At 40.9% G+C, this 27,001-nt stretch overlaps 1 protein-coding gene across 2 annotated transcripts in view; it reads left to right on the plus strand.

Moving 5' to 3' along the window:
- The window catches only part of SLC16A9 (solute carrier family 16 member 9), a 69,152-nt gene that overhangs the window by 3,476 nt on the left and 38,675 nt on the right, over nucleotides 1-27,001 (plus strand). The window contains exons 2-4 of one of the 2 annotated variants that reach the window (XM_077454122.1): nucleotides 21,107-21,164; nucleotides 21,554-21,696; nucleotides 25,239-25,455. In XM_077454122.1, coding sequence (XP_077310248.1) covers nucleotides 25,263-25,455 — 193 coding nt within the window. In that variant the 5' untranslated portion in view covers nucleotides 21,107-21,164; nucleotides 21,554-21,696; nucleotides 25,239-25,262. The remainder of the gene's footprint in view (nucleotides 1-21,106; nucleotides 21,165-21,553; nucleotides 21,697-25,238; nucleotides 25,456-27,001) is intronic. The other variant, XM_077454121.1, reaches the window with a different exon arrangement.

Here is a 27,001-nt window from a genome sequence, read left to right on the forward strand (position 1 = left end):
GTTCCATGAATCAACATGAGGGTTTTAAGGCAACTATCCCTGCCCTCCCTTCCCACAACAAACCCCGTTTGGTCACCATGGACCCATTGGGGCAGCAATGGTTTCAACCTTTCTGCTATCACTTTTAAGAATATCTTCACGTCCGTATTCAGAAGAGAGATTGGTCTATAACTCCCAGGGGTTGTTGGATCCTTCCCCTCCTTCAATATCAGAGTTATATAAGCCATCAATGCTTCTTCCCTTAATTCTTCCCCTTCTGCAACTGCGTTCATATACTCGCATAATTTGGGCGCTAGTATCTTTTCAAACTTTTTATAATATAGAATTGGGAACCCGTCCGGGCCTGGACTCTTCCCAATTGCCATTCCCCTTATTGCCCGCCCAACCTCATCTATCGTTACCGGGGCCTCCAACCTCTCCAGCTCGTCCTCTGAGACTGTAGGGAGATCTGTTCCTTTTAGGTACTCGGTGATGTCTTCCTTATTTCTACTTTTCTCCTTTCCCTGTCCTACCTTGTATAGCTGACTATAGTAGCGGTGAAAGACCGTCGCTATTTCAGGGGTGGAATGCTTCATTTCCCCCTTTTCATTTTTAATTTTTGATATAAAGGACGCATTTCTTCTCTCCCGTGCTACCCTCGCTAACCATTTCCTGGGTTTGTTCCCCTCCTGGTACCTTATACTCTCTGCCCAATGGTTAACTCAGACCCTTTCCTTCTCTAAAAGTCCTTCCAGTTCTAGCTTCTTATCTTTCAGCTCTACTCTCTCCGGGATCCCCTTTGGTCTTGTTTGTTGCTCCAATTCCCAAATCTCCTTATTTAAATCTTGTAGCTTTTTCCCTATTTCCTTTTTTTTCCCTGTCCCGATACTTATCAAAATTCCTTGTATAAATGCTTTATGGGTCTCCCATAACGTACTCCTCATAACCTCTGGGGAGTCATTTCTCATAAAGAACTCCTCCAGCTCTGTTTCAACCCTACTTCTAATCTCTGGTTCCTGTATCAACGCTTCAATTAATCTCCATGTCTCTCTTTTGGCCTGATCTGTTACTAGTTCCAGCTGCACCATGACTGGCGCATGATCGGACAGGGAGATAGATTTTATTACTGTATCTTTGAGTGCTGGGAGCATTTGATGTTCAATCAGTACATAGTCAATTCGAGTGAATGTCCCATGCACCGATGAATAGAAAGTATAGTCTCTGCTATTCGGATGTTTAATCCTCCAAGCATCAACTAACTGAAATTCTGAGAGCATCGCCTTTATCTTTTTATGTCGAGGCCCCGACCATCGAGGGGACCCCGTTGAAGAGTCCGCCCGGGGGTCAATGCACATATTCAGATCCCCCGCCACTATCAATTTACCTTTTCTAAACTCTACCAGTAAGTCCAGGACCTTCTTTAGGAATTTATCTGGGTCCCTATTTGGTGAATATATGTTCGCAAAGGTGTATACTCCATCCAAGATTCTTCCCCTTATGAACAAAAATCTCCCTTCCGGATCGGCCATTTGTTTCTCAACTTCAAACCTAACACTTCTCTCGAAGCCTATTGCTACCCCTCTGGCATAACATGTAGTAGAGTCACCGTAGAACCATGTAGGGAACCTCCAAGACGTCAATCTTCCTTTAACCTCGTGTGACATATGTGTTTCCTGCAGACAGATCACATTCGCCCCATACAATTCCAACTCCTTATTTACTCTGAACTTTTTTTGGGGAGTACTTATACCCCTCACATTATATGTTATCACTTTCAACCTTGCCATATCTCACTCAACCCCTCCCCCTCCTCTCTCCCCCCCCACCGGGGGGGGGGGGGGCGGCATGCCCCCTCCCCGCCGAGGGTCGGCATGGGGAGAGAGAGGAAGGGGAGGCGAGAGAGCGCGAGAGAGAGCGCACATACCCTGTTTGAGAGAGAGATTCCCCTCTATCCCACCCCCCCTACTTCCTCCCTCCCCCCCTTCAACCCCCTCCCATCCTCCCTCCCCTCCCCCCCTCCCTCCTCTATTCAGAGGAGTGAACAATTCCCATTTTTGTTCCTCGCATAGGTGTCCCGGTGACCCATAGGTCACCTTTTGCCCGCCTAGCGTTCTTGGGGAGGATCGCCTCATTCACAATCTATCAGAGTGCTCACACCCCCCCCCCCCCCCGTACCCCGCCACCCCCTCGCCCTCCAGTGATGGTAATTACACCCCATCTCTCCCTCCCCTGTCCCCGACCCGAAACCACTGCGTGGTCCCACTGCTTCCTTCATTCCCCAACCCCACCTCCCATCCTGGTAGTGCTGGTGGAGGGATTTCTAACCTATTGCAGAAGTCCATTAAGTCCTCTGGGAACCTTAGCACTGCGGTACGGCCGTCTCTCCTTCCCCTGAGGCATGCTGGAAATCCCCACTGATAGGAAACATTCAATGACCTCATCAGATCTGTCAGGGGTTTAAGGAGCCCTCTCCTCCTCAATGTTTCCCCCGCCAGATCTGAAAATATCTGTATCTCCGAATCTTGAAACAGAATCTTGTCCATCCTTCGGATGTTCTCCAATACTCACGCCTTTTCCTCATAAAAATGAAATCTGATTATTACATCTCTTGGTTTTTCTGTGGTTTGGGGCCGGTATCTCGCGACTCGGTGTACCCTGTCTATTTTTAATATTTCATCCTCCGCCCTTCCTAGAATGGGATTGAACAAGTCCTGCATCACCTTAGGGAGCTCTTCATTTTGAAATTTTTCTTCCAGACCTTTTATCCTTAAATTTTTCCTTCTCCCCCAATTTTCTTGATCCTCGATTTTATATAGGATCGATCTATTTATTTTTTGAGCTGATTTCACTTGTTCTCTTAGGCCCCTCATATTCTGTTCATATCCATTCATTCTTTCCTCCAACTCTTCCACCCTACCTAGTACTCGGCCAATGTCTGCCCCTATCCCAGCTATATCGGATTTAAGTGAGATTTCAACCTTAGTCAGTGCCTCTGTGAATATCTCTCTCAACATGCTCAGATTCACTTGTGGTTCCGCCAACTCTAGATCTCCTTCTTCTAATTCTGGGTGGGCATCGGGTTGGGGGGGGGGGGGGCCTCTCCTTTCCTCCCCAATTCTTCCCTTCTTTTAATTTTATCTTCTTCTCGGGAGCTTACCCCCCCCATCCTAGTGCGAGTTGGGCACAGATCCTTAGACCTTTCCGCTCCCCGCCCTTCTCCCATCTCCATAGTTTTGCTGATACCCGTGCCTGATTTCCTTAGTGTCTTCTGACTGGGGGTTTCCTGGCTGCTTTCCATCATACTTGTCTCCCCCACCAAGTATCGTTGTATCCCCCCAGGGCTAGCAGGCCCCGCTCCTCCCCTTTTATTCGCCTTCCCCCGCATTTTCCCTTTGTAATAGGTTAGCTCCAAAGCCAATGTCCTTTACCTTTCCTGTAACTCTCGTGGGGAATGAATTGATTACATCACTTTCCGGGGGGCTTGACGCTTCCGTAAATAGGGGGAGTGCTGGAGGGGCTTTTTTTTTTTTTTTTTAGCCGCAGATGTAGGTCATAAATCCACTACAGCATTCACCCCCTGTGTCTGCCCGCAAAGTTGCTGTCAGAAAGTCAGGATGAGAGTGCTGGGCAGACCGTGGGGTAAGGTAAACAGAAGGATAAACAGTTGCAGATGGGCGTGAATCAACACCGCTGCTTTAAACCTCAGTATAAAACATGTGTGTAAGAGAAGAAAAAAAACAGGGAATTCCGCACTGTCTTGCTACTTATCAGTCCTTCACATATCCATCCACCTCCCGTCACTTCTCCCCCTACCGGGTTTATATCCAATTGATCAGGCAGCGCTGGTATCAGACTGATGGTCTAATAGGGAGCATCACGTTAATAGCCATTATTAGCAGGCTTATGTGTATACACTTTACCACTTTCGGAGAGTGATCATTTCAGTGATAGTTTCGTCAGTAATAATGGTAGATATGGTAGATATTCAACTGTTCGTCCACCCTCCTTTCATCCACATTCCTTGCTCACCTGGCTGTTCCGTTGCTCCTCAGCTCTGCCACTACAGTCTAATCCATGACCTTACCAATATATGCAGGGGTGGAGGTGTCCATTTAGCCAGGTCAGCTCTGTGATGAGGGGGGGGGGGGGGTGTGCAGAGCTCCGCACAGAGCCGCCATCCCGCCGCTGTATCCCTGCTTCACAGCGGAGCGCTCTCTCTACCCCTCTCTCTCCGTCCAGAGCGTCCGCTATGCCGCGTGCATGCGAGCATCTGACGGCGGGTAGGCGGTGCCGACGGTGCCGGCGATACGGAGGGCGGTAGGCGAGGATGACGAGGGAGGAGGACGCAAGCCGCTCCAACGGCTGCTACGTGTCAGCGACTCCTCCCATCCCTCTGGTTCCCGTGTTTATACTGTTTAAATACATATGTTTTGCCAGTGTTGCCAATCTCCTGCAGCATTTTTTTTACTGACAAAACATGTAAAACTTACTGAAGGAGCTAATTTTTTTACTGGCAACCTCAAAAATTACAAACTCCTATTAAAACCGAAGACAACTGGTATTTAAACAGTATAAGCCCTTGTACACACGGTCGGAGATTCCGACGGAATGTGTCCTATCGCACCGTTTTGTCGGATATTCCGACTGTGTGTGGTCCGCATTGGACTGTTTCCGTCGGAATATCCGACGGACCAAGTTTTCCAACTTGCCGGTAAAATTTTCCAACAACATGCTCCTATCGGACATACTCCGATCATGTGTAACCTACTCCGATGGACAAAGTGCCACGTATGCTCAGATCAAATTCCTAGACCAAAGCTATTGGCTACTAGCCTGAACGTAGTCCCATCGTAACGAAATAACGTCATCACGTTATGTACAATCCGATTTTCCGACAACTTAGTCCGACCGTGTGTATGCAACATCACTTCCGGACCTCTTCCAGAATTTATCCGTCGGAATAACTCAGACGGATTTGGTTGTCGGAACCTCCGACTGTGTGTACGGGGGCTTACAGTTTATACTGTTTAAATACCAGTTGTCTTCAGTTTTAATAGGAGTTTGTAATTTTTGGAGGGTTTTTATTTTGATTTTGCCAATAAAAAATTAGCTGTATAACTGTCTGCCTGTCTAACTGTCTATATTTAAGGCTGTTTAGTAACAATTAAAAAGTAACAATTTTGAACTGTGTTGTAGCTGAGCCATTGTAGATGTATGGACATCAGATGTTTACTGGTCTACGCTATATGGCTTATTTATTTGTTTTTTATTCCTATTTTTGCACAAATGAATGTGCATATTTTTAAAACCAACAACAGAACATTAATCATGTTACTAACATTTACAATAGAATTATACAGGATTTCCTGGACCATGCTGTCAGAGCAAGACGTACCATATGTGGGCTAGAACAATAGGCTAGAACAATATTTATTCTTATAATAAATATGCGGATGCCAACTTCTCTTCCTTTAAATGCTATTAAAGTTATCTAATAAATGTTTAAGGGCATTGTGAAAAATTACCCAACCCACAACAACCAATCAGATATCAATGTCCAATAAATAGTTTGATTTGAATAAACTGGGAACCCCCTAACATTTTTAATTTCCGGCACTATTGATGCTCTTATTGTGAAAATTTCACATTAAAATGTTCTAAAGATGGTAAGTTTGCATATTATTCTTAGGATTCAGAGATGTGGAATTTGTGGATGAGGTCCATTTTAGGTGTCTGATTTTGTATAATTAATACTGTACTAATAATATATAATCATATGTTATGGAGTCCCAGCATAGTAATTCAAAGACAATTGTGCAGGAACACAAGATCTGTCAGACAGCAAAGCAGAACAATGACAAGTTTACATAGCTGTAAGAAGTTTCATTTTCTCATCTACTGCATACATTTGCAATTTTAGGGAAATTATAAGTATCTGAAAGGATATGTCAGATAGATTGGGATTTCCCTTCAGATTGTAAACCTCCGTGAATATGACCCTCCTGACCCTCTTGTATTAAAACTGAGCTTTCTCACAATAATTTGGAAAGTACTGATCAAACTATTGGCACTATATAAACACTGTAATAATAATAATAATAATAATAATTTGAATGCTCCTATGATGTTCAAAAGCTCCTGTTCACCCAACAGTCAATAGATCACAGCAGAAAATGTGGTAATGATGCAGAATTTCATGGGTAGCACTGTCTATCATTGGAGGAGCACAACCATATTGTTTATGAATGTTCTTCTCCATATCTTTTATTGTTATTGTTATTTGATTATGTGCGAATAATTTTAAAGACTTCAGCTCCGGAAGGTTTAACTCCCCCCCCCCCCCATGACCAGCCCATTTTTTACGATACGCACTGCGTTACCGTAACTGACAATTTCGCGGACATGCGACACTGTACCCAAATAAAATGTATGTCCTTTTCCTCCCGCAAATAGAGCTTTCTTTTGGTGGTATTTGATCACCTCTGTGGGGGTTTTTTTAAACAAAAAAAGACAGACGATTTTGAAAAAACAAAAAAACTGTATTTTTTACTTTGTGCTATAAAACATACCCAATAGAAAAAATTTAAAAAAATCGAATTTCTTCATCAATTTAGGTCAATATGTATTCTGCTACATATTTATGGTAAAAAAAAAAAAAAACAATATGTGTATTTTGATTGGTTTGCACAAAAGGTACAACATCTACAAACTATGGTATATTTCTATTTATTTATTTTTTACTAGTAATGGTGGTGATTAGTGACTTATAGCTTGATTGCGATATTGGGGAGGACAAATCGGACACCTAACTGACACTTTTTGGGGACATGTGACACTAATACAGTGATCAGTGCTAAGAAATATATACTGTCACTGTACTAATGACACTGACAGGGAAGGAGTTAACATCAGGGGAGATCAAAGTGTGTTCCCTTGAAGTGCTTTCTAACTGTGGGGGGAGGGTTGCTTCGACTGGGGGAATGTAAAGATCAGTGTTCCTGCTTAGCATGAATACAGGATCAGCACATTCCCCTCCACAGTACAGCAATGTGCCTTGTCTACATAGGCAGACCACCGTTCTGCCTTTCTCCCAGACGATTGGCTTGTCCCAGTGTTCTGCTAAAATCTCCAACCACATCACTTCCAGTGCAGCACCAATAATTGGAGATTTCGACAAGTTGGCTGTTTTGACAGAACAGCGGCAGCGTGTACACTATGGTACACCATATAATGAGTGGAAACAACTTTTTTCCTCCTTACCGGGTGTTCTGTCAAAACGGTCAACTCGTCATGTACCTTAGTGTAAGCCACTGTTCTGTCAAAACAGCTAACTCATCGAAATCTCCAATTATTGATGCTGCACTGGAAGTGATGTGGTTGGAGATTTTGGCGAGTTGAAGTTTTCCGCAGAACACTGGCGAACACTGTTTGGCTCTTGCTGTGTCCAATCGCAGTGGGAGCGGGCCGCTGGCGGCATGCGTGCATGCCCCAGACCCATAAGTGTCAGATCACATACCAGGTACCAGTAAATCTACGGTGGGCAGTCGCTAATCAGTTAAGTGGCTTATGCGCTGCTATGTGACACTGCTATGTGATGCTGCTATGTGACGCTGCTATGTGACGCTGCTATGTGACGCTGCTATGTGACGCTGCTATGTGACGCTGCTATGTGAAATAAAATAAATGTGCAATGAAAAGAACTGCGGCAACCACTATAAATGGTAAAATTCCAACCACTGAAAAGAAAAAATATAAAAAGAAAATGGTGCGCTGTTCAGAAAGAGTAATATGATTGTGTAAAATGGACCTTACTTGATAAAACAGACGGATGAGGAATGGAACATTCATGTGAAAGGGACCTTACTTGATAAAACTGACCGATATGGACCAGAAAGTTCATGTGAAATGGGCCTTACTTGATAAAACTGACCAATGGGGATTGGAGCGGTTGCGTGAAAGGGGCCTTACCTGATAAAACAGATGGATGTAGATCGGAACATTCGTGTGAAAGAGGCCTTACGTGATAAAACAGATGGATGTAGATCGGAACGTTCATGTGAAAGAGGCCTTACTTGATAAAACAGATGGATGGGGATTAAAACATTCATGTGAAATGGACCTTACTTGATAAAACAGACAGATGGGGATCGGAACGCTCGTGTGAAAGGGGCCTTACATGATAAAACAGATGGATGTAGATCGGAACGTTCATGTGAAAGGGGCCTTACTTGATAAAACAGACGGATGTAGATCGGAACGTTCATGTGAAAGGGGCCTTACTTGATAAAACAGATGGATGGGGATTAGAACATTCATGTGAAAGGGACCTTACTTGATAAAACAGACAGATGGGGATCGGAACGCTCGTGTGAAAGGGGCCTTACATGATAAAACAGATGGCTAGAGATCAGGACGTTCTTGTGAAAGGGGCCTTACTTTTAAAAAACTGACCAATGGGGCTCGGAACGTTCATGTGAAAGGGACCTTACATGATAAAACTGACCAATGGGGATCGAAATGTTCATGTGAAAGGGACCTTACTTGATAAAACTGACCAATGGGGATCGGAACGTACGTGTGAAAGGGGCCTTACTTGATAAAACTGACCGACGGGGATCAGAACGTTCATGGGAAAGGGGCCTTTCTTGATAAAACAGACGGATGAGGATTGGAACGCTCGTGTGAAAGAAGCAATGCTTGATGAAACAGTTTCTTTTCAGTCCTATTGGTTTCTCTTGTGTTTTGTAGTTTATATCTAGTAACCTGCAGTCATGTGCTAGCAAGCCTGATGTGTACTTCAGTTATATGTCAACAGCTGCCTCTGCTGTTCTTTCTTAGTCTGTTACTTATAAGTTACCGTAAAAGAAAAACTCTAGAGAGCATCGATGTGTAATTTTACATCCAGTATATGAACAGTTCATGCTGGATAATCTGCTGCACTCCAATTTTTTTTTTTTTTTTTTAGCAAGAAGCAATTATAAAAATGAAAACATTGTCAGCTGCTCCTCCTATGAAGAATTGAGTAAAGCATTCAGCTTCACCATTAGATGTATATTTTGAGACATATTTAAGAATTTTTTCATGGACTGTTTCCCAGTGGGCTTTGTTCCCTATATTGCAACCATTCCCAATTAGGGTTCTGTGGAACTTTAGGGTTCCCCCAAAAATTGGTTGCTAGGGGTTCCTTAAGCTGTGGCTGAATAACCTTCTATTTGACTATGCCTGCAAAGTGCCAGGGCAAATACTAAAAAATCTAGCAGGGTGACATCAATAATCTTTTTTAGATGTCTGTAAGGGTGGCATTCTGACCATCACTAGAGCTTCAGCCCTAAAGGTTTGTTTTTCTGACCCTGATCATATGTACTATCCTATGTATAATGCATGCATTTACAACTGTGTTCCATTTCCCTGTTTTCTTGTTTTATCAATCACTGAATACAATAAAAATCTACAGTTAAAAAAAAAAAAAAGGACATTCTTTCCACTGGTCGCCAATATGAGGGGTATTTGCCCACTGACCCTCAATGAATTGTTTTTAGCAGAAGTGCTCCAAGACCTGATCCCGATCCGTCTATGTTTAATGGATCAGATTGGATGTAGGCAGGTGTAAACGGACACATGTCTGTTTACACCATCATACCATAGAGGAAAATGGAGGTTTTGACAGGTGGAACAGATCAGAACCTCAATTCTCCTCTATGGAGTGGTGGAGAGAATGGACATGTCAGTTTACGCCTGCCTACATCCAATCTGATCTGCTAAAAACAGATGGATTGGGATTGTAACGCTCATGTGAAAGTGGTCTTACTTGATAAAACAGACAGATGGGGAGTGTAACTTTGGTGTGAAAAGTGCCTTACTTGATAAAACTGACCGATGGGGATCAGAAAGTTCATGTGAAATGGACCTTACTTGATAAAACTGACTGATGGGGATCGGAACGTTCATGTGAAAGGGGCCTTACTTGATAAGACAGACAGATGTAGATCGGAACGTTCACGTGAAAGGGGCCTTACTTGATAAAACTGACCGATGGGGATCGGAACGTTTATGTGAAAGGGGCCTTACTTGATAAAACTGATGGATGGGGATTGGAACGTTCATGTGAAAGGGACCTTACTTGATAAAACTTACCGATGGGGATTGAAGTGTTCGTGTGAAAGGGGCCTTACTTGATAAGACAGACAGATGTAGATCGGAATGTTCATGTGAAAAGCGCCTTACTTAATAAAACTGACCGATGGGGATCGGAATGTTCATGTGAAAGGGGCCTTACTTGATAAAACTGATGGATGGGGATCGGACTGTTCATGTGAAAGAGGCCTTACTTGATAAAACGTATGGGGATCAGAACGATTATGTGAAAGGGACCTTACTTGATAAAACAAAATGGATGGGGATCATAACACTTGTGTGAAAGGGGCCTTCCTTAATAATAACAGAGGGATGGGGATCAGGGCTCTCGTGTGAAAGGGGCCTTACTTTTAAAAAACTGACCATGGGGCTCAAAACATTTATGTGAAAGGGACCTTACTTGATAAAACTGACTGATGGGGATCTGAACGTTCATGTGAAAGGGGCCTTACTTGATAAAACAGATGGATGTAGATCGGAAGGCAAATGTGAAAGGGGCTTTACTTGATAAAACAGACAGATGGAGATCAGAACATTCATTTGAAAGAGACCTTACTTTAGAAAAATGACTGATGGGGATCTGAACGTTTCGTGTGAAAGGGACCTTACTTGATAAAACAGACGGATGAGGATTAGAAAGCTCATGTGAAAGAAGCAATGCTTGATAAGACAGTTTATTTTCAGTCCTATTGGTTTTTCTTGTGTTTTGTAGTTTATATTTATTAACCTGTAGTCATGTGTTAGCAAGCCTGATGTGTACCTCAGTTAAATGTCAACAGCTGCCTCTGCTGTTTTTTCATAGGCTATTACTTATAAGTTAAAAGAAAAACATTAGAGAGCATTGATGTATCATTTTACATCCAGTATATGAACAGTTCATGCTGGATAATCTGGTTCACTCCAAATTTTTTAGCAATAAGCAATTATAAAAATGAAAACGTTGTCAGATGCTCCTCCTATGGAGAATTGAGTAAAGCATTCAGCTTCACCATTAGATGTATATTTTGAGACATTGCAGAAGGTCTTGGAGCAGAAGTGCTCCAAGACCTGAAGATTATTTTATCCTCTGGGATAAAAAGATTGAGAAAGGCAGCTATATAGTATAGCATATATATCTATGACTTGAAGTGGAACCATAACAACTTGATAAACAAATAATGTTCTTTTGCAAGGAACATACATTCCACAATAATAATTATGCTATCAAAATGAATGTGTGCTATAAATTGCCTCCAGCATCGTACCTGTTTCTTCTTGTCGGAGGCTGCCATTTTGCTGAAGCCCAGAGCCCCTGAGCACAAGTAAATCTTTAGGATGTCAAGCAGATAGGCCTCTACATTTTCAGCACAGTGGCAAAAAATAGAGAGCATCTAAGCATGTGCAAAGCACACTATTGTGTATTACTGGATTTTTTTAAAACAGTATAGGCACTTTTTTTCATATTTTACATAGCTATACTTGCAAAAGGGGCCAACCTGAAGTGATTTAGCAGGACTTCATTTTCAAGTTCCAGTTTATTTGGGGATTCCTTCACAAAGAAGCATGTGCACTGGGACAAGTAAGGCCCAGAAGAAATTTTACTAATGGAATGCACAGGTAAATAGAACTCAGGTTGCCCCAGGCACTCTTAACCCCAAACAGAATCATTTTGTTTAAAGTACTTTAATAATAAAAGACCTCTATACAAGTGTAAGAACAAAGACAGAGGCACATTCAGTGAGGCAGTGCCACATACCACAAGGATGTACAAAAGTACAATAACCCACAGAAACCAATTGCTTATAGGCCCCCTGTATTGGAATATATTTATGCTCATATGTTTGCGTTTAAGTGTGTTTACATGTGTACACATAAATTGTGTTCATAACCTCCTCCAAATGCAGCTTTGATGCATTTTTCTATACCTCTAAATGTTGCTCTTAAAATACTGATCTAAATGCTTGATGTGCATGGCCACATAGGTAATATAAAACTGCATTTAGAGACATTAAAGTGTTACTAATCCCACAACAGTACAATCAGTCTGTATATGCAGTAAAGCATGCTTCTTATTTTTATTTTATTTTTTTAATTCTTTATTTGTTTCCAATTATTATCATTACAAAACTATAAAAGAGAGACAGAATCAAAGAAAAAGAAAAAAAAAAAAAATAGAGCATATATAACAACAGAACATAAAACCATGGGGCAATACCAAGATGTTCTTTACATATTACCCCTAATTTCTCACTCATCCCTACATGTTCTGTCTATTTATTTCCTGTTATCTATTTCTCTATCACTCCATGCCTCTAATCCCTCTAAAACCCCCTCCCCTCCTCCTTTTTTTTTTGCATACTTTTTATATGCTTCTTATAACCACTGTGGAACCTAAGGGATAATCCTCTAATTTGTGTAAAAAGGTTGTTTGATCCTGTCTTCTCTGATCCTCCCCCTTTTTTTATTGTCCCCAATCCATCTGCTGATAAAACAGAGCCCTAGCAGGCACTCCGCACATGCTCAGTTTGGTGCGTATTGCTAAAGAGGTTTTTTTTTTTTGGGGGGGGGGGGGGGGAGGGTGCATGTGATCAGCACAATGCTAATTAGCACTGCCCAGATAAAGGGGGAAGTTTTAACTGGTTTAACCAGCATTATCAGGTTTACCCGGGGCTCAGAAGACTGCTATACAGTATACTGCTGAAGAGAAAAGGTATGTAGCAGGTTATACTTACTAAAATAATTGCATTTCCATGTTCTGTGTACTTTGGGAGACCAGATATAGTGAATGCAGGGTCCTGGGTTTAGTAACACCTTTTAAAAAAAAAAAGTATGCCGTCCATCTGTAAAAGCAGCGTTTTTAATGCCTGGTTGCTTGTGGCCTTTGTTTGCAGGAGTGAGATCAGTGAAAGATGCAATTAGGTTACTTGGTAATGGTAATAACAAGCACTACTGTCCTACAGGTATCATGTTGTCTCACTCACTGCACAGTCTTTATAAATAAGATTTTTAGGCTTTTGTATGAGCTTATAATTTGACCCTGATTTAAGATGAAATTTTATTTGCTGGTGAATTAGCATTAATCAGAATTTGTAGTTTACAAAGAAGTATGATGTGCTTTTTTCTTTTTTTCCAGTGAAGTGATTGCAGTAGAAATACAGTGTGTGTCTCTAATTAAATCACCATATCACAGAAATGTACCATCGGTGGGCACAAGTATAGAAGCTTTTGTTTAGCAATGGGCCTTATCACTTCCAGCATTTTGAATTTTCTGGATTTATGTCCTGGTTTAGCACCTTGTTTTAACTGTTCAAAGCAAATACTACAAATACACTGCACAAGCTATAAATGTGCTGGACAGACTGCCAAGTAGAACAGGACACAAGTTCAGACTGGGTGATGGAAACCTGAGACAGGAGCTGATTCCAAAAACATTTGCTAGAAAACTTGCTGCTGCCGATGTAATGGATGGAGAACACCAATGTCATTGCCTTCTTACATAAGGAATACTTTCCTTTGCCGTGAATGTTTTCTTTCTCACGTGTTTGCTTGATGTCTGCATAATGCATATCATTTGAGTAAGAATTTGTTTAAACATTCATCCATGGTGAAGTGAAAGGCAGCTATTAATATGGTTCTCTCGCTCTATAAATTGATACTAGTTGCAACTGCCCAAGAAAATTTGACAAAATCTTTTCTAACTGGATAGATGACGAAGGAATGACTGATAACAACCATTCCTAGGCAATCACTGGTCCTTAAGGCTGGATTCACACCTATGCATTTTTTGCGCTTTTTCCATTTTGCAGATTTGCATTACAGAACGTGTTCCATAGGAAACCATGTCAAATGGGCTGTAGTGCAAATCTGCAAAATGCAAAAAGCACTAAAAATGCATAGATGTGAATACAGCCTTAGAGCCACAACCCAGAATAGATTTAATTCCTTTATCTAGGCAATTACTGGATATTACCATGTGTTATTTTTCACTTTCTTAGACCCCCTCCCCCCTTTTTTTCTCCTCCCTGTGTTTCCCCCCCCCCCCCTCCTTTTTTTTCTCTTCCTCTCTCACCCCTGTACTTCATTATTCTTGGATGCTCATGCAGTTGCCCTTTGTGAACGTGGACAGGAGTTATGCGACTATCTCACTGTATTTCCTCATTTTTGAATTCCATGCAAAAAGACTATCAAAAAGTAAGAATGCAAATGATGATTTATTGTTTCAGCTGATTGGTATTTGCCAGAGTCACAGGAGCAGTCAGCACATTTCAGAGGCTCTCCAGTGCTCATCAGGGCTTGCAGTGACTTAATAAAAGTCTGTTATTATGTGTAGGAGGGATCATTCAGCACACATGTCAGACAGCACATGAAGTATGATAGCAAAAAAACAAAACAATACAAAATACATCACATATAAACCTAGATGGGGGGGGGGGGGGTATTACTCAAAGATTCCATCTCAAAAACAGTGTTCTTCGGACAAAATAACAATTGTGACAGCATAATTAATAAAAAAAATACAAAACTAAAACATGCCATATGGCTTAACTGAATGTAATAATCATTTCTGCTTTTCTGAATTTAAAGTACTAAATCTCAGGTTGTGTAAAGCTATGGCGACAAGGCCTTAAAATGTTACTAAACCCAGTAATATGAATATAGTTTATCCCCCCCAACCAGCTTATAAATCTTTTTTACATTAAAATACTGCCACTATATACCTTTTTGGATGATCTGTACCACAGTTACGTGATAAACTGCACAGTTTCTCCAGTGCTGAGAGTTCAGGAAGGAGGAGATTTTCACAGCAGCCTGTATACACGCCCACATGTGTGACGTCAATATCATGTGATCTCTTCAGCATAAAATACACAAGTGAGCATGTGCGGGTTGGCTACCCTGCCTGTGTTAGCTGGCCTTCCCCAGATATACAGTGCAGGAGGGAAGGATCTATGCATATAGGATAAAACAGCCTTTTTACACAATGCAGAGGATTAACCCCTTAAGTTCCACAGTGAGTACAACAAGCATGCTATGTTGCATATACAGACTGGTTTTACTGTTGTGGATTTAATAACACTTTAATCGATATTCCCAACTTATTTAGGATGTTGTTTTAGCTCCGGTGGGGTACTGCAATGCCTGTTTCATGTTTGTTCAATGCATTCTGTTACACTAGACCTGCACTATGTGTAATATATTAATAAAAATTTTTACTGGCAAAAACATTTATCCAATTCACCACACTTTTTTAGGCTCTCTAATTTTTGCCCTGGTCAATAGAAGAGATGTGATAAATGATAGAAGATGTGAAAAATCTTATTAGTCCATCCACATTACAGTGTGCATTAATACATTCACCCCACTCACTTATATATCAACTTGCTAAAAGTTTAAAATTAAGGAAGGACACCTGCCTGTTTTGTTCTGACTCGGACTAGATGGAAGACCCAGTATTTAGCTCCTGATGTACATTTAATCTTTTCCCACACTTGAAATCACAGTGGCATTACTTCTAGGTTGATAAAACGAACACTATTTTCGAAGGATTTTGGACCACTTGTCTTCCAGTCTCGTTGAAGTGCGCAGGGTAGTCATCAAAGTAGCTCTTTGACATCTAGCTTTTGAACGCTTGCCTGCAGATCTATGTTGATGAGCAACTATATTAATTTATCACTGGTACCACAGTAAATCTATGGGAGAATAGATGGCCCTAGAATTAGAGATTCTGTAACCAGGGTTTTCTTGATCACTGCTATGTTTTTTAGTGGTCATGAGTCATAAGGCCCTGGTCAAGTTCCTGTTTGGGGGTACAAAGAAGAACTTATGAATGTATATTATTCCCCTGGACTGTTGTGGAAGGAAAGCAAAACAGTTTTGGACTGATTAGAAAATGTCATAAACAAAAACTTGGTTCTCAACATTAATACGTTTGACTAAATTTTGTTATTTCTTATCAACATCAATTCTTGAGATTCAGAAAACCCAGATGGTGACTTTGCTTATGACAAGAAGAATTCTTCAAAAAAAGTATATATGACCAATTAACTGGCAGGTGGACTATTCAGCTCTATTTCTTGTAGAAAAGATTTTAGGAAAGGCATTAGTCCCCCTAAACTGATCAGATCATTTTGAATGTAGTTCCTCACCATATTGTAAAGCTGCTGATCACTGACAATTGGACTGCTAGGATGCATTCCCATATCTCCATTCCATTCTTTAAAAGCACCAATTACCAAATATCCCTACCCTTTGACTTCCTCTACAAGAACTTTCACAATGGATTTGCTGTTGGGTTTTACTTCACTATGTTTCACTGGACCAAAATCTAGCTCAGAGCTGGGACCAAACAAAATGGAAGCCTAATGATGAGGAGGTGGCAACTCTAGAATCTAGATTGCCCAGGTCAAAGTGTTTTCAACATATGCAACCTAGACAGTAATCATCAAGCTACTTTGGGTGCTCAGTTATGCAGAATATAAGGCAGTAGTTAGCCCTTTTAACTTTTTCTAAGCAGATTGGAAAACAAGAAGGTGAGCGCTCTAGCCCTGGGAGCTGGCATGCCACCAGTAAAGGAAAAATATGGCCAAAGCTTTTTTGGCCATACTTCTCCTTTGGATCACAGGAGTGCACTTTGAATGACGTCACAGAGCCTGTCTAACACTGCGGAGATCTTTGTTGGGATCTCCGCAGTGTTCTGCAGATCTGCCCAGATGCCTGACCAGCAGCTGGTTCTACCTCTCAGTAAGCCACTGAGAGCCTGATCCAGCCAATCTTGCCCCCTCCAAAGCCCAGTGCTACAGTGAGCAGACACTGTCTCTCTGCACACTGGAGACCCAGAACGGAGTGATCAATAATCCTTGATCACTCAGTTCTCAGTGTAGAGTTGGTGGGGGGACAGCTGCAGCATCGGGTCGATGCTGCAGCCATTTAGGTGAGTATGTATGTTTGTTTGTTTTTCTCTTTAAAGCACCATTTTGTCTCATTGAATTTGACCAGCCTCTCCAGATTAATGTTAAAAAATAAAATGTAACCTTCCTAGTGCTGAAACACATTTTAAGTACCATGGAAAGGTATTTGCCCACAGATTAGTCTATAGGCTAAATCTGATACTTCACTGATACTGTATATGTGAGACTGTTCCCCAGAAGCTACATTCATCTGGTGCACATTCCTCCTATTGTAATTAGGGTGAATGTGACTGGAGAATTCAGGACAAACTCACTGAATCTCATTTGGATAATGACTATTGATTATTCACTGTGTGAACTGCCCAGTGTATCATTGATAAATATCCCTAGGAAGTAGATGAGGAGTATGGGCCAGGGGCGGACTGACAACTCATGGGGCCCTTGGGCAATAGAAGATTATGGGGCCCCCAGGCAATCAGACATTATGGGGCCACACAGTATACACAAACACACACACACAGTATACAATCACACAGTATACACAGACATGTTTCTATTGGCTGAGAAGGTACTGGAGAGGTGGGGCAGCTATAATCTCGGGATTTTTAGCCCAAAAGGATGTCAGTAAAGGACAATTCAGAGACAGATGTAAAAAAAAACACAGATTTTTACATACTTTCCCTGGTTTTACTGAGGCTTGCAACCCTGATGGGGCCTACTAGTGGCACTGGGCCCTCGGGCAGTGCCCGAGGGGCCCAATGGTCAGTCCATCCCTGGTATGGGCCTTTCTGAGAATACCACTGAGACACTTTTACCAATCAGGGTGACACCACAGAAGCAGACTACTTAATATGTCTGATCTTTAGAAAGTGTTGCCATATAAAAGACCCCTCATTCCATGTTTCCTAACCTGAAATGATAGTAGAATTCTTGGTCGGTGGTTTGGAAAAAATGTTGAGCTTTAATACAATAAAGGAACTGTTTACAGGAGGCTGCTACTTCTGAATTTCTTTTTTTTTGTCGTTGCAGATCCTAGTTCCCTGACTGTTAGGCTAACCCTCAGGCTTCAGTACTTTGGGTTACTAACATAGAACAAGTATGTAGACAAGGACATCTGACCTTCCTCTAAATATCATAATCTGTCAGTGAAATAATAGCCTAGCATCTAGAATTTCAGAAGGATGTGAGCAACAGCAGCCACCGTGTTTCTATCAGGCAAGAGTCACCTAAACTGAACTCTGGGTATTACCCCCTCACTTATCACTTAATGCCCCCTAACTTTACACAGTTTACAAATTTGAGCTTTAAGGGTTTTTTTTTTTTTTTTTTTTTAACAAAATGTGCTGGGTCCCCAGTCTTGTATCTTCTATACTGCAGGGCAGGAAGGTCCTTTGTTGGGTGTCCATCTCACTGCCTAGATGATGTGAACACCTTCTACAGTGATGGAGTCCTGTTATGTCACAAAGAGACTGCCAGTCAGCATGGGCACAGATTGTAAGCTGGGAACACCACTCCTCAGTCCCTAAAGCAGTGTTAGCAAGGGACATGAACAACGAAGTTAGGGGAGTGTAAAATAGTTAGCCAACTTTTTTTGTAATAACTGCTAAAGGGGTGAGTGAAAGGGATTTGAGGAGGGAAACCTTTGGCTTTAAAATGCTGTTAGTGATCCAAAAGTATATTTCTTTACTATATGGCCCATGGGGAAGTCTTCTGTATGTTCTTACATGTTCTAACATAGTCCAGCATTCAATTTACCTAGTTAACAGCAGTAAATATGTTCCTTATCTTACTGCTTGTGAGTAAAGGGAGTGAAATTAACATGCTACAACATGGGTGATTGGCAGCATATTCTTCTTTTCTTCTTGGCCGGAGTACAGCTGTGACAAGTGCACTGCACCACAGCTGCTAAATAAAACTTTCAAGTTTTTACTAGATGTACATGGTTTAAGGTATAAGTTTACCTTTACCAAACAACACACTATGCTGTCCCATATGGCTATAGAAGCATAGTGTGATAAACCTACCTTTCTGCCAGGGCTTCATTTTAGTTTAAATAATGTAGTCCAAAACCACATTTAAATAATGCCTTCTTAACATCTTTTTCAGTCTGTGATGGCTCCATCCCAAGTTGTAGCCATGGAGCAGCTGTTGGGACCAGTACCTTCTAGGGACACAGGAGGGAGCACTGCTTTTTCTGGCTGCACATGCGCAGAATCTACCCTTTCTTGTCGCTAAACTCATCATTGGTCAAAGGAGACATACTGCACATGTGTGTCCCAAAAGAACAGGATAGTATACCTCCCCTGGCACCAGCAGATGCTGCTCTGTCCCTACAGTAACTCAGGACAGAGCCACCACAGTCTGGAGAAGATTTTAAGGTGGCTTCTTTTAACCACTTAAAGACTGGCTCACGCTGATATACATCGGCAGAATGGCACGACTGGGCAAAGTAACGTACCTGTACGCCACTTTGAACTTCCCGCCACGCACACGCCTGCTGCAAGCTCCGTGACCGTGCCTGCGGGACCTGCGGACTCGATGTCCGCCTGGTGCCCGCGATCATGTCACGGAGCTGAAGAACAGGGAGATGCCAGTGTAAACACAGCATCTCACTGTTCTGCATAGTGACAGGACACTGATCGTCTGCTCCCTCTCATCGGGAGCAGCGATCAGTGTCAGGTCCCTGCTAGCCCAGCCCCCAGAAAGTTGGAAACACTCCCTATGACACACTTAACCCCTCCCCCCTAGTGGTTATCCCCTTCACTGCCAGTGACATTTTTAAAATAATCAATGCAATTTTATAGAATTGATCACTGTATTAATGCCAATGGTCACAAAAATGTGTCAAAATTGTCTGCTCTGTCTACCATAATGTCGCAGTCCCGATAAAAATTGCTGATCACTGCCATTACTAGTAAAAAAAAAACAAATTATTGATAAAAATGCCATAAAACTATCCCCTATTTTGTAGATGCAATAACTTTTGCGCAAACCAATAAATAGATGCTTATTGCGATTTTTTTTTTTTTTTACCAAAAATATGTAGAAGAATACAAACTGAGGAAAAAAATGTTTTTTTATATATATTTTTTGGGGATATTTATTATAAAAAAAAGTAAAAAATATTGCTTTTTTTTTTCAAAATTGATGCTCTACTTTTGTTTATAGTGCAAAAAATAAAAAACGCAGGGGTGATCAAATACCACCAAAAGAAAGCTCTGTGGGGAAAAAAAGTACGCCGATTTTGTTTGGGAAGCACGTCGCACGACCGCGCAATTGTCAGTTAAACCGAAGCAGTGCCAAATCGCAAAAAGTGGCCTGGTCATTTGGCAGCCAAATGGTCCGGGGCTAAAGTGGTTAAATATGGTTTTGCACTACAAACTTAAACTGAAAGGGAGCCCTAGTTGGAAGGAAAGATTAGCACACTATGTTGATATACCCACATGGAACAGCATAGAGTGATTTTTGGTAAAGATAAACTTATGCCGCGTACACACGACCGTTTTTTCTGTCAGAATAAACTCAACGGAGTTCCGCTGAAACGGACTTGCCTACACACGATCACGCCAAAGTCCGATCTTTTAGAACGTGTTGATGTACAACACGTATGACGGGACTAGAAAAAGGAAGTTCAATAGCCAGTAGCCAATAGCTGCCCTTGCGTTGTATTTGGCCCATCGTAACAGCATACAGGATCAGTTTTCCATATAGGAATTGATTGAAAGATTTAAAACATGTTCTATTTCTAGGTCTGTCAGAATAAAAAAAAAAAAAAAAAAGTCTGCTGAAGCCCACACATGATCGGAATATCCGTGAAATAATTCCGTCTGACCTTTTCTGCCGGAAAGTCCGACCGTGTGTACACAGCATTACACTTTAAAGGTTAAGTGGGCACAAGGCTTGACTCCCAGTTTGGGTTTTGATGAACCAGGGCAGAGACTGTGTGTATTTGTGTTGAGGACAAGGGGATGAATCTTTTGTTTTTGCAGTTCTTATCTTTTCTTTTTGTGATTTCCCATTTGTGTCCATAGTCGTGCTCCAGAACCTTTGGTCAAACATGCCATTCAATTTGTCATAGTTCTCATTGCCTTCTCCTCTTTTGACAGATCTAAATGATGATCTCGGAAAACATTTGGAAGACCAAAGACATCCAAATCAGTATCTGTAAGTGATAGCTTAAAATTTGTTTTAAAATTTTCTTAAAATATACTGAAGTTCTGAGACATCATAAGTGGAAACATGTTAAATATGGAAAGACTGCTTTATAAAACTAAATTTTTTGAGCAAGTGTATAAAAAGTAAATCATAGCAGAAAAGTATATATCCCTTCTATTATACAGTTTGTGGGCTGCTGTCTCATGTAAATTACATTAAAACATTAAAAATATAACAACTGATTTGCCTAATTAAAGGGGTTGTAAAGGTCTGTTTTTTATTTTCTACATAGGTTCCTCTAAGCTACTGCATTGTTGGTTCACTTACCTTTTCCTTCGATTTCCCTTCTAAATGTTTTTTTTTTTTGTCTGAATATCTCACTTCCCGTTTCTCCTCAGTAAACTTCTCACCATCATCCGAGCTGGTGGTTAGTCAGCCAGAACAGCTTACTGAACAGCTTACTGAGGAGGAACGGGAAGTGAGAAATTCAGACAAAGAAAACAAAGAAAAAAAACATTTATAAGGGAAATCAAAGGAAAAGGTAAGTGAACCAACAATGCACTAGCTTAAAGGAACCTATTTAGAAAATAAAAAACGAACCTTTACAACCCCCTTAACATTTCAGCTCCGGGGGTGGTCATTTTTCTTGTTTAAAAGGTTCCTTATAGTCTTTTTTTTTTTTCTTTTTTTTGGTGACAGGAAGTAAATGTTTCCTTTATCCAGTGTGGTGGTACTTGAACTACTAGCTGAGCTACACCAATGTTTACCAACTTTATTTTACTGTGTACATCTTCAGCAGTGTTGATTTTGGCAGCAAATTTTGATTTCATTTTAGTCCTAGTCTTAGGACTAAAATGGCATTTTAGTTTTAGTCCCATTTTAGTCTTCTGCAATTGTTTTAGTTTTAGTCGTATTTAGTCGACTAAATCTCCAGTACATTTTAGTCAACTAAAATTCAATTTAGCCATCTAAATTCTAATGGGTTTTATTTAAATTGTATTGCATTAGTTAAAGCGGGAGTCCGCCGGGACTCTGCGTTTTTTTTTTTTTTAAAAGCCAGCAGCTACAAATACTGCAGCTGCTGACTTTTAAAATAGTGACACTTACCTGTCCAGCGCGCCCGCGATGTCGGCACCCGAAGCCGATCTCTAGATCGTCACTCGGGTGCTGCCGCCGCCATCTTGGGTATGGGAATCAGGAAATGGAGCCTTTCGGCTTCATTTCCCGGTTCCCTACTGCGCATGCGCGAGTCGCGCTGCGCAATAAGGACGGTCCCCGCTGCCTCTGGGATCTGTGTGTTTCCCAGCAGGCAGCGGGGCACTTGCGGAAGGGGGCGGGCACTTGCGGAAAGGGGCGTAATCTACGCCCATTTCCGCAGAGAGCTATCCCGGAAGTGGGTGCAGTTACCTGGATTATCCAGGTAACTGCACCCCCCTCCCCCCTGAAAGGTGCCAATTGTGGCGCCGGAGGGGGGGAGGATTCCGATAAGCGGAAGGTCCATTTTAGGGTGGACCTCCGCTTTAACATTTCTCTACAATTTCCAAACTCATTATATACTGCTGGAGTGAAAAATCAAATATTTTATTATTTATGGTATTGAGGTATGAACATGCACTACAGACCAGTGTTAATTTTGAAGTCAATTTTAAATTAAGTTTAAGTCTTAGTCTTTTGACTAAATGTCGTATTTAATAATCTCAGTTGTTTTAGTTTTAGTCGTATTTAATTAAAATAGTATTCATTTAATCAACTAAAATGTTTTAGTTGACGAAATTAACACTGATCTTCAGGGCCAGAACTCCTCGTATGAGTCAACTCAAGTAACCCCTTGATGTGCGTACATTTATTGCCTGTACATGATAATTATGTTTACTAGAAAGGGAATGAGATTGACCAATTCTGCCGCTCTTCTGAAAATGTTAGTTGCTTGACTACTATGGTAATTCAATGGCCTTCGTAATATCTAGCATCACTTTCCTGGAACATTTATTCTGTCAGTGAGCTCAGAGTCAAGTTCACTTATCTCCCCAAGGAGATACACAGTGTCATCCTCTATATTGTTTCTGATACATGTTTATTTTAAAGCATATCTAAAACTAATAAAAAAAAAAGTGTAAAATAGTTCTGTTTGCCAGTTCTGTGGCCGCATTCATATTCATTTTTCTGGCAAAGAACATTTTGAGCAGAAATATACTGTACCTTCAGACAGAAAACACCAGCTGATCTTGTCAGAAATGCAGCATACTTGTCAATTTCTGTAAACTGAAAAGAAAGCACAAATCTTCTTATTTTTTTGGAGAAAACTACTAAACATATCAATCCACCATCTAACGAAGATGAACAATGGCAGGCATGTTTGAAGTCCAGCCTGTGTGACAACCATGGCTTCTTCCATATATATACCATAGAAAAATTAATATAGGCATGAAGAGGCAGAAGCCTGTTATTCACGAGATTACCAGATAAAAATAAAGAGTAAGAGCCCTAAAAATAAGAAAACCAAGGCAGCCACCACAAGGAATGGTACTCTGCAATATATTCAATTTTTGGTTATGCACACTTTATTCTGTAATTTCTTTTAATTAACCCCACATAATTTATTGTTATTATATTTAAATGGTAAAATGTAATATTACGGTATGTTGAATGTTATTTAGGAAATACCCCTAAACATTTCAGTGTACCGCCTGGGATACCCTTACCACAAGCTCAAACTGAAATATTCACCTTCAATCTGAAGCTCTCCCCCATGGTACTTCATTTTCTCCTCAAGATTTACTCAGTCTGATGGGTTGAATAAAGCCTAGCAACACTGAGCCCGGAAGACTTAGGACAAATTGTGAATGCGGGATGTCATAACCTGTTCCCTGTGGGGGCATCAACGCAGCACCCTTCATTTACAGTGTAGTGATGCAGAGAGGTGGCACTCTCTGCATGATCAAGGACAAACCACTACTAGAGGCATTTGGGAAGGAAGGACATGAAGACATCTAGATATGTTTATTTTAAAACAAAAATAACAACCAAACAAAAAAAACAAACATATACCTGGGGGCCACTTGTGCACCTCTCTGATTTTGGTTTGACTTTGTTACAAAAGGCTTGAGCTCTTTGACAATGGGGTTAAGCTCCACCCACTATACACATAGCAGATGGCAAGGAGTTAGATCCACTTTGGGAAAATTCAAGTGACAAAGGGAAACTAGTATCAGATGAGCACACAGTGGAGAGTTTTCATAGAAACATAGAAAAGAAAAGCAGCTCTTAGACAGGACATTTACAATTAAAGGTTTATAATGGCGCTCCAAACATGATCCAAAGATGCTGCTTGCAGGTGCTTTTTTTCACCTCCTCGCCAGCGTACCACCCCAGTGGGAAAGCATTTATTGATTTAATGGAAATTGTTTTTTCGTGAGCTTTTCAGGTGCTTTTTTAAAGCGCCTGAAATGCACCTCAGTGTGAAAGGGGCTCTTAGAATAAGAGGGAAGTGAAGCCTCTATTAGTTTACATGTACTATCCCGTCCCCATTGTGCTTAGCTGGTTAGTGGGCATAGAGGAGGAAGGAGAGAGGGAGCTATCATTTACCACTGTGTATACACCCACATATGTGACTCTATAGTCACATGGGCTGCTCAGATGTAATAGGGAGGAAATGTTCAGCACAGAAACTCACTAAAAAATGAGCATGTGCAGAGTTGCCACCACAGCTGCAAAATCCCTAGCTGTATTGGGGATTGTATTGAACATGAGGTGAAGATAGAGACCAGCAGGATCAACCAGGTTTTAAACAAATCTCATAGTGACTGAGTGAGTATGAGCAGCATGTAATACACCATTTATTGATAGTTTTTTATGAGGTGGGTTTTGTGACACTTTATGTGAGTTTAAATTTCAATTGGTCATGTTTGAGTGGATTATAATATTAATATTACTATTATTTTACATACAAATTTTACTGCAGCATAAACTTTACCCATCTCTTATATTATATATATATATATATATATATAAAATCACACACAGTATATACATATAATGTGTATATATATATAATTTTTACATTTTTTTTTAACTATATTACAGAATTTTAGACTGACACTCTTCACAATGTATCAGAAGCCACCAGATGGAGGATGGGGCTGGATCATTGTCACTGCATCCTTCTTTATTCAGTTCCTGTGCTATGGTTCTCCACTGGCTGTCGGTGTCTTGTACGTGGAATGGTTAGATGTCTTTGATGAAGGAAAAGGGAAGACTGCATGGGTTGGGTCACTTGCTGCTGGAGTGGGACTGCTTGCAAGTAAGTTGTTTATTCTTCTTGAAATTACTTGAATGTACTAGTGATGCATATATATGATTGGCATAGAGCCAAAGCTATCTGCGTACTATTCCATGCAGAAAGTTATATTGCAATAGATATTTGTGTCATGTATGGCCATTGTGTGCATCCGATATGGAAAACTTGCATAAAAAAGGCTACAGAGGTACCTCAATATGTTGTATTATATACAATTTTTACTTGAAAATGAGATGTTCAAAGAAGAGCATCACTTGTTTTGCACATTTATTACATGAATTATGCATGAATATTGTTCTCTCTAATTATGGGGACATGGAACAGCTGTTTTTTCTATTAGACCTTTTCCTACTTACTTTAGTGTTAACAGTGTAATCAGTCCACTAATATTAATCTGAGAGCTCTAGTTAGTCTCATCGGATAGGTATACATGATTTTATGTGTTTTTTTTTCTTGTTTTTTTTTTTCAGTTTTGTCTGTTAAAGTTGTTTCTCATTTTTTATACCCATGTTTTGTTAACACGTACAATTCCATCTTGTCTTACTGGAATAAAATATTTATTTAAGCCTGAAGTTAAATGAGTAGGAATGAGACCATTTTGCTGTTTAGCTACTTAATGTACACGTGTATGTATACTATAGATAGTAAACATTAGCTGACGCAGAGATCCGGTATATGTGGTTTTCCAACACTTTGTAAATTGTAAATGTGTCTTGAAAGAGAAGTGTGTATATTATAGATAAATAATGTGACAAGGAGCTCATTTCCTGGGATCTAATGTACTGTAAGTACAGGAGGCTTTTATTGTATGTATTACTAGTATTTATATAGCACAGCACTGACCATTTAAACAGTGCTTTATATTTTGTACATTACATTTTTATTTTTGTGTAGAAAAGGGTTAGATTCCATGTCAAGTTTTACTGCTACTCGGTACAACATATGACAAAGAAGGAAGTAAGGGAAAATATTCAACATGGACACAAACAAAAATAAAATATTGATTGGGTTTATAGCCTTCCCTACTCTACTAAAGTAAAGCATTTTTATTCAGGGCTCTGATGTGAAGAGGGTACTGTGTGATTAGAAGACTGTAAATGGGAGCTCTGTGATGGGGGTACTATGTGATTGAGGGGCTCTGTGATGGGGGTACTGTGTGATTGAGGGGCTCTGTGATGGGGTACTGTGTAATTGAGGGGCTCTGTGATGGGGGTACTGTGTGATTGAGGGGCTCTGTGATGGGGAGACTGTGTGATTGAGGGGCTCTGTGATGGGGGTACTGTGTGATTGAGGGGCTCTGTGATGGGGGTACTGTGTGATTGAGGGGCTCTGTGATGGGGAGACTGTGTGATTGAGGGGCTCTGTGATGGGGGTACTGTGTGATTGAGGGGCTCTGTGATGGGGAGACTGTGTGATTGAGGGGCTCTGTGATGGGGAGACTGTGTGATTGAGGGGCTCTGTGATGGGGGTACTGTGTGATTGAGGGGCTCTGTGATGGGGAGACTGTGTGATTGAGGGGCTCTGTGATGGGGGTACTGTGTGATTGAGG

Source organism: Lithobates pipiens, unplaced genomic scaffold (assembly GCF_037356315.1).
Source record: "Lithobates pipiens isolate NorthernLeopardFrog02 unplaced genomic scaffold, aLitPip1_a1.2 Scaffold_25, whole genome shotgun sequence".
Lineage (NCBI taxonomy): Eukaryota > Metazoa > Chordata > Amphibia > Anura > Ranidae > Lithobates > Lithobates pipiens.